The 14,671-nt window shown below is 38.8% G+C and overlaps 1 protein-coding gene and 1 pseudogene across 1 annotated transcript; both read right to left on the bottom strand.

The window, feature by feature from the left end:
* Positions 1 to 3,461: 3,461 nt before the first annotated feature.
* On the bottom strand, positions 3,462 to 3,891 carry LOC101278401 (ubiquitin-conjugating enzyme E2 S-like; annotated as a pseudogene).
* Positions 3,892 to 5,357: 1,466 nt separating this feature from the next.
* On the bottom strand, positions 5,358 to 10,118 carry LOC101278642 (MORF4 family-associated protein 1-like). Its single transcript, XM_049694427.1, has 2 exons — positions 10,082 to 10,118; positions 5,358 to 5,806 (listed from the first exon to the last, which is right to left on the bottom strand). The coding sequence occupies exons 1-2, from the start codon at positions 10,116 to 10,118 to the stop codon at positions 5,358 to 5,360; spliced, it is 486 nt and encodes a 161-aa protein (XP_049550384.1).
* Positions 10,119 to 14,671: the final 4,553 nt, after the last annotated feature.

The raw sequence follows: 14,671 nt of genomic DNA, 5'->3' as shown, positions 1-14,671 counted from the left end.
CTAAACTCCTACTCCCAACATATTAAAAAACCCCTCCTATTATTATTAAATTAATATTATTTCATTATTATTAAATTGACTAAATTTCAAAAGATACCGTTTGAAAAAAGCATATATAAAAGCATATATAAAATATGTGGGGCTTCCCTGGTGGTGCAGCGGTTGAGAGTCCAGCTGCCGATGCAGGGGACACGGGTTCGTGCTCCTGTCCGGGAAGATCCCACATGCCACGAAGCGGCTGGGCCCGTGAGCCATGGCCGCTGAGCCTGCGCGTCCGGAGCCTGTGCTCCGCAACGGGAGAGGCCACAACAGTGAGAGGCCCGCGTACCGCAAAAAAAAAAAAAAAAAAAAAAAAAAAAAAAAATATATATATATATATATATATATATGAAAAAAATGTGTGCCCTAATGATTTATCACAAAGCAAACCTTCATGTAAACACCACTCAGATCAAGAAACAATCTTGCCGACACTTCCAAAGCCTCTCTCATGTCCCCTTCATCTCCTCCTGGCAATTACGGTAATCACTTCCTCGCTTGCTTTACAGTTCCAGTGTATCCCCAAACTCTGTAGCTCTGTTTTGAATTTTATAGTAAATGGAATCCTACAGTATAACTGCTTTCATGACCGGCTTTTTTCTGCTCAAGATATTTGTGAAATTTACCCAGGATCTGATTGCAGCTGTAGTTGGTTCATTTCCACTCTTTTATAGTCTTCAATTGTATATATCTAAAATTTATTTATATATTTTACACTTAGTGTGCATTTGGGTATTTCCAGTGTGAGCCCCCCAAAAATAGTACTGTTAAGAACACTATTCTACTGTCTATTGGTGCACATGTACACACATTTCTCTTTTCTCTCTTCCTAGGAGTGGAAATGCTGGGTCCTAGGGTGTGCTTGTCGTCAGCTCTGCGCTACTGCCAATCCCTTTTCTAAGGGGGCTGTACTAATACACTTGTCAAGCAGCAGTGAATGAGGGTTCCTGCTGCTCTCTACTTGCCTCAATGATTAGTATCATCAGTCTTTTGAATTTTAGCTGTTTTGATAGGTTTTCTAGTTAAAGGAAAATTTTCTCTACTCACAACTCCTCTGACACCAAATGTGTGGCTTTTTCAAACCAAGAAATTCTCTATTCTCTGTGGATACCCACTGGATGTTATACAATTTAATTCAATTCTGACACTACTACCTGGATTTAGTACAGACCCTACAGCTTAAGGGCTCAGTCCCACAACACTGCCCCCACTTCAGATGCTAATTGCAAGTAGAAGGTCCCAGGTTATCCATACTTCTGTCTTACTTGGCTAAAAATTGGGGGTTCCAACAACCCCCCTGATCAGGTTTGGTAATTTGCTATAGTGGCTCACAGAACCTAGGCAAACACTTTATTTACTATTACCAGTTCATTATAAAGGATGTTATAAAGGATACAATGAACAGCCAGATGAAGAGGTACGTAGGGCAAGGTGTGGGAAAGGGGTGTGGACCTTCCATGTCCTCTCTGGGTGTGCCACCTTCCCAGCACCGTCATTTGTTCACCAACCTGGGAGCTCTCTGAACCCTTCTGTTTAGAGTTTTTTTGTTTTGTTTTGTGTTTTTTGAGAGCTTAAACAAGCTTTATTTGGGAACGCTCCCGGGCGAGGTTTACTGGTCCGAGACAAAGGGGCCAGAGAAGTCGCCTGTTTAGGGTTTTTAATGGAAGTTTATTACATAGGCATCACTGATTAAATTATTAGCCATTGGTGATTAATTCAAACTCCAGTCTCTCTCCCCTCTCTGGAGGTCGGCGGAGGTGGGACTGAAATTTCTAAGTTTCTAATCATGCCTTGGTCTTTCTGGGGACTAGCTCCCATCATGAAGCTATTCAGGGACCCCAGTGACAGTCTTCTCATTAGCATGTGATAAAATGCTCCTATCACTCTGGAGATTCCAAGGGTCTTAGAAACTCTTGTGTCAGGAACCAGGGACTTAGTCCAAATATTGTAACAAAAAATGCTCCTGTTATTCCTATTATTCAAGAAATTACAAGGGTTTTAGGAACTCTGTGTCAGGAACTGAGGGCAGAGACCAAATATATATTTCTTATCACAGTAGTGTTATCTCACTTAGTGTTAGTTTTCGTTTCCCCTGAGTTGAGTTCCTTTCACATGTTCATACATTCATTGGCTATCGGCTCTCATATTCTGTGAAGTTGCTGTTCAAATCTCTTGCCCATTTCCCTTTTTGGTTGCCAGATTTTACTACTGTTGTTGTTGTTGATCGCAGGATTGTTTAGGTGATTCAAAATATTGTCCCTCACTCTGTGGCTTACTTTGTACTTTCTTATTGGTGTCTTGATGAACTTAATACAGTAAAATTTATAAATCTTTCCTTTACGCTTTTGGTGTCTTGTTTATAAAGTCTTTTCCTACTGTAGGTCATGAAAATATTCTCCTATCTTATCTTCTAGAAGCTTCAGGGTTCTGTATTTCACATTTAAGCTTGCAGTCCATCTGGAGCTGTTTTTTCTGAATCGTATGTAATTGAGTTCAAGGTCCATTTTCACCTGCCCCCACGCCCAGCAACCCCCTATTGGGATAGCCAATATCCTCAACAACATTTATTGTAAAGTTATGCTTTGCCTAAGGTTCGGAAGTGTCATCTTAGTCATTCAGGAATCTATATATGCACAGTCTTGATTTTATCCCATTATTTTATTTGTCTATCCTTTCATTAATATGATATTGTCTCAATTACTGTCACATCAGGGAAATTATCAATGTCTTGTAGAGTAAGTTCTCGCACCATGAACTTCTTCAAGACTACCCTCACTATTCTTAGTCCATTGCCTTTCCATTGGTTTCCATTTTGGAATCAGGCTAGTCCACTGCATTTTAATATATTTTCTAGAATCAGCTTGCGAATTCCATAACAACAACAACAAAACAAATACACACACATAAACATCAACATACACTTAATATGATAAATACACACATAAACCAAATTTAAAAACTGATTGGGGTTTTACTCCGATAGCCCTGAATCTATAGAATTGTTTGAAGAAAATTGACATCGTTATATTAGCAAATCTTTATACTCATTGACATGGTATGTCTCTCCATTTAATTTGGTCTTCTTTAATGTCTCGTGGTAATGTTTTACAGATTTCTGTAGTTTTTTTTTTGTTTGTTTGTTTATTTGTTTTTGCTTTTCCAACTGTATTTAGAAAAACAAATCCAGGTCCCAGTGCCCCCATGCCCTCCCCCACCCCAGCCATAATTTAAATAACTTAGAGACAGAGTTGGGGCCGGGGTGGGCGGGTGGGGGGGGTAGGGGGAGTGGGTGGGACAGAGAGGGGGGAGGCGTGTGCTTCTTGGTTATGGGACCCTTGCCCCCTCCCAGGCCCCCAGGGGCCATGGGGTCGGCAGTGGAGGCCTCAGCCAGCCTGTGCCCGGAGGGATCTCTGTGAGCTGTACTACTTCTCCTAATTCTCCAAGAGCAGGAGGCCAGCCTCCTTGCCGAGGGTGGACTCCGGGTCAGGGTGGATTGGCAGGCCCTCAATGGTCAGCAGCACATGCCGGATGCCCAGCTGGTGTCCAGTTCCTCTTGAGCATGTTGACGCAGGTCTCACCATTGGCGTCCACCTTCGGATGGAAGATCTTGGTCAACGAGTACCCTTGGGTGGGGAGGCAGGACGGTCCTTCCCCAACAGGAGTTTCATATGGAATAGGCCTCCAGCGCCGGGGTCCGCTTGGGGTTCTCGATGGTGATTTGCAGGTCTGTGAGGTCCTCCTCATTGGAAAAGACCTTGATGCCGTCAGGTGGGTCAGCTGTCAGCGTCATCACCTCCTGTACACCAAATGGATGATGGAGGATGGGGGCAGGTTCCCCACCTTGGAGTTCATGACTGCCACTGGCAAGGGAAGGGTCTCCTGGCCCCCTTCCTGAGCTGGGGGCGGTCCCCAATTGCTGCCACTGCGGCCCCAGGGGCCCCAGCTCCCCTCCCCCCTGCCTCAACCCCCATGCACTGCACCTGCAGCTCCTCCTGCCCCAGGTGCTGGTCTTTTTTTAAAAATTTTTTTTCCATTTCAAAAGAAATCTATTTATGATTTTTTTATTACACATAGAGGCTTTGGTCATCTGGACCAAAAAAATTATTTTTTAAAAAAGGTTTTTTACGTCTTTGTTTTTCAAGGCAAATGACCACTTAGTAGATGTTTGGTTTTGTCCTCAAATCCCAGTCAGGTCTACTACCCTGATGAACTAGAAAGGACTTTGTGGGCCCTCATGATGCCTTCTCTGTTCTCCAGCCTCTCAAAGCTCTTTGTAGATCGTCTCTTTGATGTGATACTCTGAAACCCCTGTAATCTGGGGGGGTATTAGTTGGTCAAGTGTACTCCCATCATTCCCTATTCCAGCTTCCTTGTCATTCAGGGTCACCTGTCAGGTTACACAATATACACAGGACAATCTGCCACAAAACACAGCTCTCCTCTTTTGCCTCACAGAAGAATTAAAGTTCCAAAATATATGCAGACCCATCTTCCATCTCCAACCATCCTCTGGTTCTTTCCAGTCTTTCCAAAGCAGTCTCACCCCTACATTCTTGTTTTTTTAAAAAATATATTTATTTACTTATTTGGCTGCACTCGGTCTTAGTCACAGCATGCAGGCTCTTCATTGCAGCGCACGGGCTTCTCTTTAGTTGTGGCACACTGGCTCCAGAGCTCTCAGGTTCAGTAGTTGTGGCACACGGGCTCTCTAGTTGTGGCCTGTGGGCTCTAGAGCATGCAGGCTTAGCTGCCCCGAGGCATGTGGGATCTTAGTTCCCCACCCAGGGATCACACCCATGTCCCATGCATTGGAAGGGGGATTCTTAACCACTGGACCACCAGGGAAGTCCCTCACCCCTATATTCTTGATCAGCTGCATCCAAGTGGTGCCTTCTACTGCACCTCTAAAGTGGGGAGATTCTGACCCCAAGTCTTCAAATGTTCCAAGGTTCCAGAAAACAATGCTGTCACATGGGTAACAGCAAGTGTTGGGCGTTGCCCAACATTTAAAAAACACAGCAAAGGAACAAAATAAACCTGACCACTAAAACAACTTTTGATTTAGCCCCATATCCCTTATTTGAGTATTTCTCAAACAAAACTTGTTTTTCAAGAACCAAATATATTTGACAATCTAAACCTCTATGAAGGTCACCAACCACTGACCCTAAGGGAGATTGTTACATGGGGGTTAAAAAACATACAAAACAAAACAAAACAAAACAGAGAAAATGACAAGCTGTTTTAGTTTCCCCGAGATGTCGGCCCATTCTTATCAGTTGACCAGAGTCCATTAGCAGTGAACTGGAGACCCTCGTTCAGGACGCTTCACTTTTCTCCATCCGCCAGACCAGCTCGACCAACATCTCTGCCACCTTTTCAATCTCCTTGGCCTTCTCGCACAATTCTGATACTCTGTTGTCAGCCTCCCCACTGGGACGTCCATTCAAGGCGCCGTCCTCCGAGGCCTCCACCTGTGTTTTTATCCGGATGAGCAGAAGGTCCATCTCCCACAGTTTGCCCCTGGTCCTCAGACACATGCTCCCGGCTTTTCGGGTGAGCTCCGTGATGTCCTCCAGCATCTGGTTGATACCCGGGAGCAGGAACTGCTCCAAATCCACCTCCGGCTCCAGCGTGTCCACCTCCTCCAGAGCTTCCACCTCGCCCAGGTCCAAGGGCCAGATTTTTCCTGCCACTGCTTCAGACCCACAGTCCCCTGGAGATGGCTGATCAACAGTTACTGCTCCAGTCGAAGTGAACCACACTCCTGGTCAACAGTATTCTGGAATTATCTTCTAAAAATTTATCTTTACGCCTCTCACTTCCCAACTGCTCTGGGAAGAAACGCCTCGCACGCAAACAGCGGAGCCTTCAATTCGCGGGTCTTTGCTGCCCTTTCATGACACTGCTGGTCCTGTGTATCTTGTGTTAGATTTGATATTTGGTAATTGGATGTTTTCAGTTTTGTTATAAATGGTATCGTTTAAAAATCTTATTTTCTAGCTGTTTATTCCTGATATAAAGAAATGTGTTTGTGTGTATCTGAAGCTTCTAGAAGATAATAGGAGACATGCCTTCATGACCTGGGATAGGAGAAGAAATGCGTTTGTGTATTTTAAATAGCAACTGTGTTGAACTCTCTTGTTAATGCTAAATACCTGTAATTCTTTTGGAATTTCTTTCTTACCCCCGCTAGCTTTACTGAAATATAATTGACATAAAACATTGTGTAAATTTAAGGTGTACAAATGTGATGATTTTCTATATATATATAATATATAAATATATATATATATATAAATGACTAGCACAATAAGGTTAGTTAACATAACCATTACCTCACATAGTTACAATCTTTGTGTTGTGTTGAGAACTCTTAAGATCGACTCTCTTAGCTGCTCTCAAATATGCAGTACAATCTTATTAACTGAAGTGACCATGTAGATTATAATCTCAGAATTTATTCATCTTATAAATGACCACCTTCACTCATCCCTCACCCTACCCCTTGGCAACCACCAATCTATTATGTTTCTATGAATTTGTTTTTTCTAGATTCCATATGTAAGTGAGATCATACAGTATTTGTCTTTCTCTGCCTGACTTAGTTTACTTAGCATAATGCCTTCAGGGTTCATACATATTGTTGCAAGTGGCAGGATTTTCTTTTTTATGACCGAATTATATATCTATCTCATGTTTTTTAATTTATTCATACTTTCATGGACACCTAGGTTGTTTCCATGTCTTGGCTATTGCAAATAATGCTTTAATGAAACAGGGGGTGAAGATATCTCTTTATTTTAAAATTATTTACATTATTTATTTAATTGAATTATAATTAACATACAATATTATATTAGTTTCAGGTAAAATAGATAACTAATAAGAACCTACTGTATAGCACAGGGAACTCAATACTCTGCAGCTATTTCTTTGAGACAGTGATTTAATTTCCTTCAGATATATACTCAGAAGTAGAATTTGCTAGATCATATGGTAGTTCTATTTTTGTGTGTGTGTGTGTGTGTGTGTGTGTGTGTGTGTGTGTGTGTGTATGTTTATGTGTGTGGAACCTCCATACTGTTTTCCACAGTGGCTGTACCATTTTACATTCCTTCTTCAGAATTTCTATGAACATATACACACATATCATCTGTGAATAATGAAAGTATTATTTCTTCCTCTCCAATCTCTTCCTCCTTCTCCAATTTTCTTTCTCTCTTTTTCCTTCTCTCTCTCTCTCTCTTTTTTCTGTAATAGCTATGCTCCCTTTCTGTACTGTCTGGAACCTTCAGTTCATTATTAAATGGGAGTGGTGATAGCAGACATACTTGTCTTGTTCCAGGTAAGAGAGCTTTCACCATTTCATCACTAAGCTTAATGCTTGCTGTGTATTATCTTGTTGATACTGTTTTTGAAATAAAGAAATTACCTTCTCTTTCTAGTTTGCTAAGAATCTTTATTATAAATAGTGAATTTTATCACAATATTTTCTCCATTTATTAAGATAGTCATATGATTTTTCTCTTATTCCATTAATGTGATAAATTATATTGCTTGATTTTTAACTGTTCAATCAATTTTGTATTCCTGAAATAAACCCAAATTTTTATATTTTGCTAAATTTTATTTGTTAATATTTTATTTGGATTTTTTTCAATCTGTTCTGGGTGACATTGGCTTGGAATTTTTCTTTCTCAGGATGTTTTTGTCATGTTTTGATATCAATGTTATTAAGCTCCCTCAAATATGATGGGAAATAGTCCCTCGTTTACTGTTCTCTAGAAAAGTCTGTTTAAGTGTTTGGTAGAATTCACCAGCAAAGCCATCTGGACCTGTTGTTATTCTCTGTGGAAAGGAATTACATTAACAATCTAGTTTCTTTGATAGTTGTAAAACAACTTAGGCTTTCTATTCTTCTGTTTATTTGGTAACTTGTGTTTTTGTCCATGTCATCTGAATTTTTAAGTTTATTGGCATGAAGCTTTTCATAATATCCTTTTATGATCATTTTAATGTCTGTATGATCTATTGCAGGAGTCAGCAAAATGAAAACTCTCTGGCCAAATCTGACCCATGGCCTGTTTTTGTTTGGCTCAGCAAGCTAAGAATAATTTTTACATTTTTAAATGTTGTTAAAAACAAAATGAAACAAAACAGAACAAAACAAAACAACAAGCATACACACAAGAATATGTGACAGAGTCCTTAAGCCCTGTTCTTACCTTTATATTCCCTTCATTTTATTTATTTTTAAAAATTTTATTGAAGTATAGTTGATTTACTATGTTGTGTTAATTTCTGCTGTACAGCAAAGTGATTCAGCTATACATACATATTCTTTTTCATATTTGTTTTCATTATGGTTTATCACAGGATACTGAATATATTTCCCTGTGCTATACAATAGGAACTTTTTGTTTATCCATTCTGTATATAATAGTTTGCATCTGCTAATCCCAAATTTCCAATCCTTCCCTTCCCTATCCCCCTCACCCTTGGCGATCACAAGTCTGTTCTCTATATTTGTGAGTCTGTTTCGTAGATATGTTCATTTGTGTTGTATTTTAGACTCCATGTGTAAGTGATATAATATGGTATTTGTCTTTCTCTTTCTGACTTACTTCGCTTCGTATGATAATGTCTAGGTTCATCTGTGTTTCTGTAAATACCATTATTTCCTTCTTTTTTATGGCTGAGTAATAAATACACACACACACACACACACACACACACCCCATATCTTCATTATCCATTCACCTGGATAATATCCATTGATGGACACTTAGGTTGTTTCCACGTCTTGGCTATTGTAAATAGCGCTGCTACAAACATAGGGTGCATGTATCTTTTCAAATTATAGTTTTGTTTGGATATATACCCAGGACTGGGATTTCTGGATCATATGGCAACTCTATTTTTAGTTTTCTGAGGAACCTCCATACTGTTTTTCATAGGGGCTGCATCAATTTGTATTCCCACCAACAGCGTAGGAGGGTTTCCTTTTCTCCACATCCCCTCCAGCTTTTGTTATTTGTAGACGTTTTACTGATGGCCATTCTGACTGGTGTGAGGTGGTACCTCATTGTAGTTTTGATTTGCATTTCTGTAATAATTAGTGATGATGAGCATCTTTTTATGTGCCTAATGGCCATCTGTATGTCTTCTTTGGAGAAATGTCTATTTAGGTCTTCTGCCCATTTTTTGATTGGGTTTTTGTTGTTGTTGTTATTGAGTTGTAAGAGTTGTTTGTACATTTTGGAGATTAAGCTCTTATCAGTCACATCATTTGCAAATATATTCTCTCAGTCTGTAGGTTGTCTTTTCATTTTGTTTATGTTTTCCTCTGCTGCAAAAACAAAAGCTTATAAGTTTTATTAGGTCCCATCTGCTTATTTTTGCTTTTATTTCTATTGTCTTGGGAGACTGACATAAGAAAACATTGGTATGATTATGTCAGAGAATGTTTTGTATATGTTCTTTTCTAGCAGTTTTATGGTGTCCTGTCTCATATTTAAGTCTTTAAGCCATTTTGAGTTAATTTTGTGTATGGCATGAGGGTGTGTTTTAACTTTATTGCTTTGCATGCAGCTGTCTGCTTTCCTTCATTTTAAATTATTTTATTTAATTTCCTATTCTCAGCTATCTTCGTGAGAGGACAATTTTTGTAAATAATCCATGTGCATTGGAAAAGGTCAGGTGTGCTATAATATTATTTGATTCTTCTATATCCTTCCTGAATTCTTGTCTCCTTATTCTAATAAGTTAATGAAAGTTGTGTAAAAAACTTTTTCTTTTATTGTGGATTTGAATATTTACCCTTGTAGCTTGGATCAAATTTTGCTCTACATATTTTGAGGTGATGTTATTAGATTATAAGAATAATAAAGGAATACTATCAACAACTTTATGCCCACACATTTGATAACCTGGATGAAGTTGGCCAATTCCCTGAGAGACACAATTTGCTGAAACTCACACAAGAAGAAATAGACTATCTGAATAGGCCTGAATCTATTAAAGAAATTGAATTAATTACCTTCTAAACAGTAAGCACCAAGTCCAGATGGGTTCATTGGTGAATTCAACCAAACATTTTAGGAAGAAATTTTACCAGTTCTCTACAATGTGTTCCAGAAGATATGAACAGAGGAAAGACTTTATAATTCATTCTATAAAGTCAGCATTACCCTAATACCAAAGCAAACAAAGACATTGTAAGAAAAGAAAACTATGGACCTATATCTCTCATGAACATAGATGTAAAAATCATAAACAAAATAGCAGCAAATCAAATCCAGCAATGTATAAAAAGAATTATACACCCTGACCAAGTGCAATTTATCCCAGGTATGCAAGGCTGGTTCAACATTTAAAAATCAATTAATATAATTCATCACATCAACAGGTTAAAATAGAAAAATCACATGATCTTATCATAGATGCAGAAAAAAGCTTTTGATAAAATCCAAAACTCATTTATAATAAAAACTCTCTTTTAATAGATGGGAACTTTCCCAACTTGATAAAGGACATCTACGAAAACCCTATAGCTAACACCATATTTAATAGAAACTTGAAGCTTTCACAGTAAAATCAAGTACAAGGCAAGGATGTCCCCTCTCATGACTCACATTCAATATTATACTGGAAGCTATAGCTAATGCAACAGCTCATGAACAGGAAATAAAAGGTATATAAACTGAGAAAAGGGAAATAAAACTGTCTTTGTTCAAGGATGACATGGTCATCTATATAGAGCATCCAAAAGAATTGATAAAAAAAAATTCCTGGAACTTGTAAGTGATTATGTTGCAGGATACAACGTTAATATACAAAAGTCAATTATTTTCCTATATACCAGCAATGAATAAATGGAACTTGAATTAAAAAACACAATACCATTTACATTAGCACCCCCAAAATAAATTACTTGGTACAAAATAACAAAATATGTACAAGATTTACATGAGAAAATGTACAAAGCTCTGATTAACAAAATCGAAAAAGAACTAAAGAAATGGAGAAGTATTCCATGTTCATGGATAGGAAGACTCAATATTAAGACATCATTTCTTCCCAAATTGATATAGAGATTCAACAATACCAAACAATATACCATCAAGTTATATTTTGGACATCAACAAACTGATTCTAAAGGTTATATGCAGAGACAAAAGACCCCAAATAGCCAACACAATATCGAAGGAGAAGAACAGTTAAGGGACTGACACTACCTGACTTCAAAACGTATACAGAGCTACAGTAATCAAGACGGTGTGGTATTGGTGAAAGAATAGACAAATTGATCAATGGAACAGAATAGAGAGGCCAAAAATAGACCCATAAATACAGTCAACTGACCTTTGATAAAGGAGAAAAAGCAATACAATGGAGCAAAAATAATCTTATCAACAAATGGCAATGGAACAACTGGACAGCCACATGCAAAAAATGAAACTAGAGATGATCTTTCACCTTTAACAAAAATTAACTCAAAAGGGATCGGAGACCTAAATGTATTATAAAACATAAAACTATAAAACTAGTAGAGGAGATTGGCTGAACATGGTGGAGTAGAGGACATACACTCACTCCCTCTTGTGAGAGCACCAGAACCACAACTAACTGCTGAACAATCATCGACAGCAAGACACTGGAACTCACCAAAAAAGGTATCCCACATCCAAAGACAAAGGAGAAGCCGCAATGAGACAGTATGAGGGGCACAATCACAATAAAATAAAATTCCATAAATGCTAGGTGGGTGACTCACAAACTGAAGAACACTTATACCACAGAAGTCCACCCACTGGAGTGAAGGTTCTGAGTCCCACGTTAGGCTTCCCAACCTGGGGGTCTGGCAATGAGAGGAGGAACTCCAAGAGAATCAGACTTTGAAGGCTAGTGGGATTTGATTGCAGGACTTTAACAAGACTGGGGGTAACAGAGAATCCACACTTGGAAGGCACACACAAAGAAGTGTGAGAATTGGGACCCAGGGGAAGGAGCGGTGACCCCATAGGACACTGAACCAGACCTACCTGCTACTGTCAGGGGGGCTCCTGGAGAGGCAGGGAGTGGCTGTGGCTCACCATGAGAAAAGGACACTGGCAGAAGAAGATCTGGGAAGTACTCCTTGGCATGAGCCCTGCCAGAGACTGCCATTAGCTGCACCAAAGAGCCCAGGTAGGCTCCACTGTTGGGTCGCCACAGGCTAAACCACCAACAGGGAGGGAACCCAGCCCCACCCATCAGCAGACAAGTGGATTAAAGTTTTACTGAGCTCTGCCCACCAGAGCAAAACCCAGCTCTACCCACCACCAGTCCCTCCCATCAGGAAACTTGCACAAGTCTCTTAGATAGCCTCATCCAACAGAGGGCAGACAGCAGAAGCAAGAAGAACTACAATCTTGCAGCCTGTGGAACAAAAACCACATTCACAGAAAGACAGACAAGATGAAAAGGCAGAGGGCTTTGTACCAGATGAAGGAACAAGATAAAACCCCAGAAAAACAACTAAATGAAGTGGAGAAAGGAAACCTTCCAAATAAAGAATTCAGAATAATGATAGTGAATATTATCCAGGACCTCGGAAAAAGAAAGGAGACAAAGATGGAGAAGATGCAAAAAATGTTTAACAAAGACCTGGAAGAATTAAAGAACAAACACTGAGAATTAAAGAACAAACAGAGATGAACAATACAATAACTGAAATGAAAACTACACTAGGAGGAATCAATAGCAGAATAACTGAGGAAGAAGAACAGATAAGTGACCTGGAAGACAGAATGGTGGAATTCACTGCTGCGGAACAGAAAAAGAAAAAAAGAATGAAAAGAAATGAAGACAGCCTAAGAGACTTCTGGGACAACATTAAATGCAACAGTATTTGTGTTATCAGGGTCCCAGAAGGAGAGGAGAGAGAGAGGACCCGAGAAAATATTTGAAGAAATTATAGTCGAAAACTTCCCCTAACATGGGAAAGGAAATAGCCACCCAAGTCCAGGAAGTGCAGAGAGTTCAAGGCAGGATAAACCCAAGGAGAAACACACTGAGACACATAGTAATCAAACTGACAAAAATCAAAGAAAAAGAAAAATTGTTAAAAGCAACAAGGGAAAAACAACAAATAACATACAAGGGAACTCCCATAAGGTTAACAGCTGATTTCTCAGCAGAAACTCTAAAGGCTGGAAGGCAGTGGCATGATATATTTAACGTGATGAAAGGGAAGAACGTACAACCAAGATTACTCTACCTGGCAAGGATCTCATTCAGATTCGATGGAGATATCAAAAGCTCTACAGACAAGCACAAGCTAAGAGAATTCAGCACCACCAAACCAGCTCTACAACAAATGCTAAAGGAACTTCTCTAACTGGGAAACACAAGAGAAGAAAAGGACCTACAAAAACAAACCCATAACAATTAAAAAAGTGGTAACAGGAACATACATATCAATAACAACTTTAAACGTGAATGGATTAAATGCTCCCACCAAAAGACACAGGCTTGCTGAATGGATACAAAAACAAGACTATTATACATGCTGTCTACAAGAAACCCACTTCAGACCTAGGGACACATTCAGACTGAAAGTGACAGGTTGGAAAATGATATTCCATGAAAATGGAAATCACAAGAAAGCTGGAGTAGCAATACTCATATCAGACAAAATAGACTTAAAATAAAGAATGTTACAAGTGACAAGGAAGGACACAACATAATGATCAAGGGATCAATACAAGAAGAAGATATAACAATTATAAATATATATGCACCCAACATAGGACCACCTCAATACATAAGGCAACTGCTAACAGCTATAAAAGAGGAAATTGACAATATCACAATAATAGTGGGGGACTTTAACACCTCACGCCAATGGATAGATCATCCAAACAGAAAACTAATAAGAAAAAACAAGCTTTAAAAGACACAATAGGCCAGATATATTTAATTGATACTTATAGGACATTCCATCCAAAAAAGCAGATTACACTTTCTTCTCAAGTGCACATGGAACATGCTCCAGGATAGATCACATCGTGCGTCACAAATCAAGCCTCAGTAAATTTAAGAAAATTGAAATCATATCAAGCACCTTTTTTGACCACAATACCATGAGATTAGAAATCAATTAGAGGGAAAAAAATGTAAAAAACACAAACACATGGAGGGTAAACAATATGTTACTAAATAACCAAGAGATCACTAAAGAAATCAAAAAATCCTAGAGACAAGTTACAAGGAAAACATAATGATCCAAAATCTATGGGATGCAGCAAAAGCAGTTCTAAGAGGGAAGTTTATAGCTATACAAGCCTACCTCAAGAAACAAGAAAAATCTCAAATAAAAAATCTAACCTTACACCTAAAGGAACTAGAGAAAGAAGAACAAACAAAATGCAAAGTTAGTAGAAGGAAAGAAATCATAAAGATCAGAGAAGAAATAAATGAAATAGAAACAAAGAAAACAATAGCAAAGATCAATAAAACTAAAACCTGGTTCTTTGAGAAGATAAACAAAATTGATAAACCATTAGCCAGACTCATCAAGAAAAAGAGGGAGAGGACTCAAATCAATAAAATTAGAAATGAAAAAGGAGAAGTTACAACAGACACT

This window comes from Orcinus orca, chromosome 11 (genome assembly GCF_937001465.1).
Source record: "Orcinus orca chromosome 11, mOrcOrc1.1, whole genome shotgun sequence".
NCBI classification, from domain to species: domain Eukaryota; kingdom Metazoa; phylum Chordata; class Mammalia; order Artiodactyla; family Delphinidae; genus Orcinus; species Orcinus orca.
The sequence above is the reverse complement of the archived record's forward strand: the minus strand, read 5'-3'. Positions and strand labels throughout refer to the sequence as shown.

Coding starts and splice junctions, on each gene's coding strand:
- LOC101278642 (XM_049694427.1), bottom strand. CDS start 10,118: ATGAACCCATCTGGACTTGGTGCTTACTGTTTAGAAG. Junction 5,807..10,081: donor TGGTGCTTACTGTTTAGAAG/GTAATTAATTCA, acceptor ACTGTTGACCAG/GAGTGTGGTTCACTTCGACT.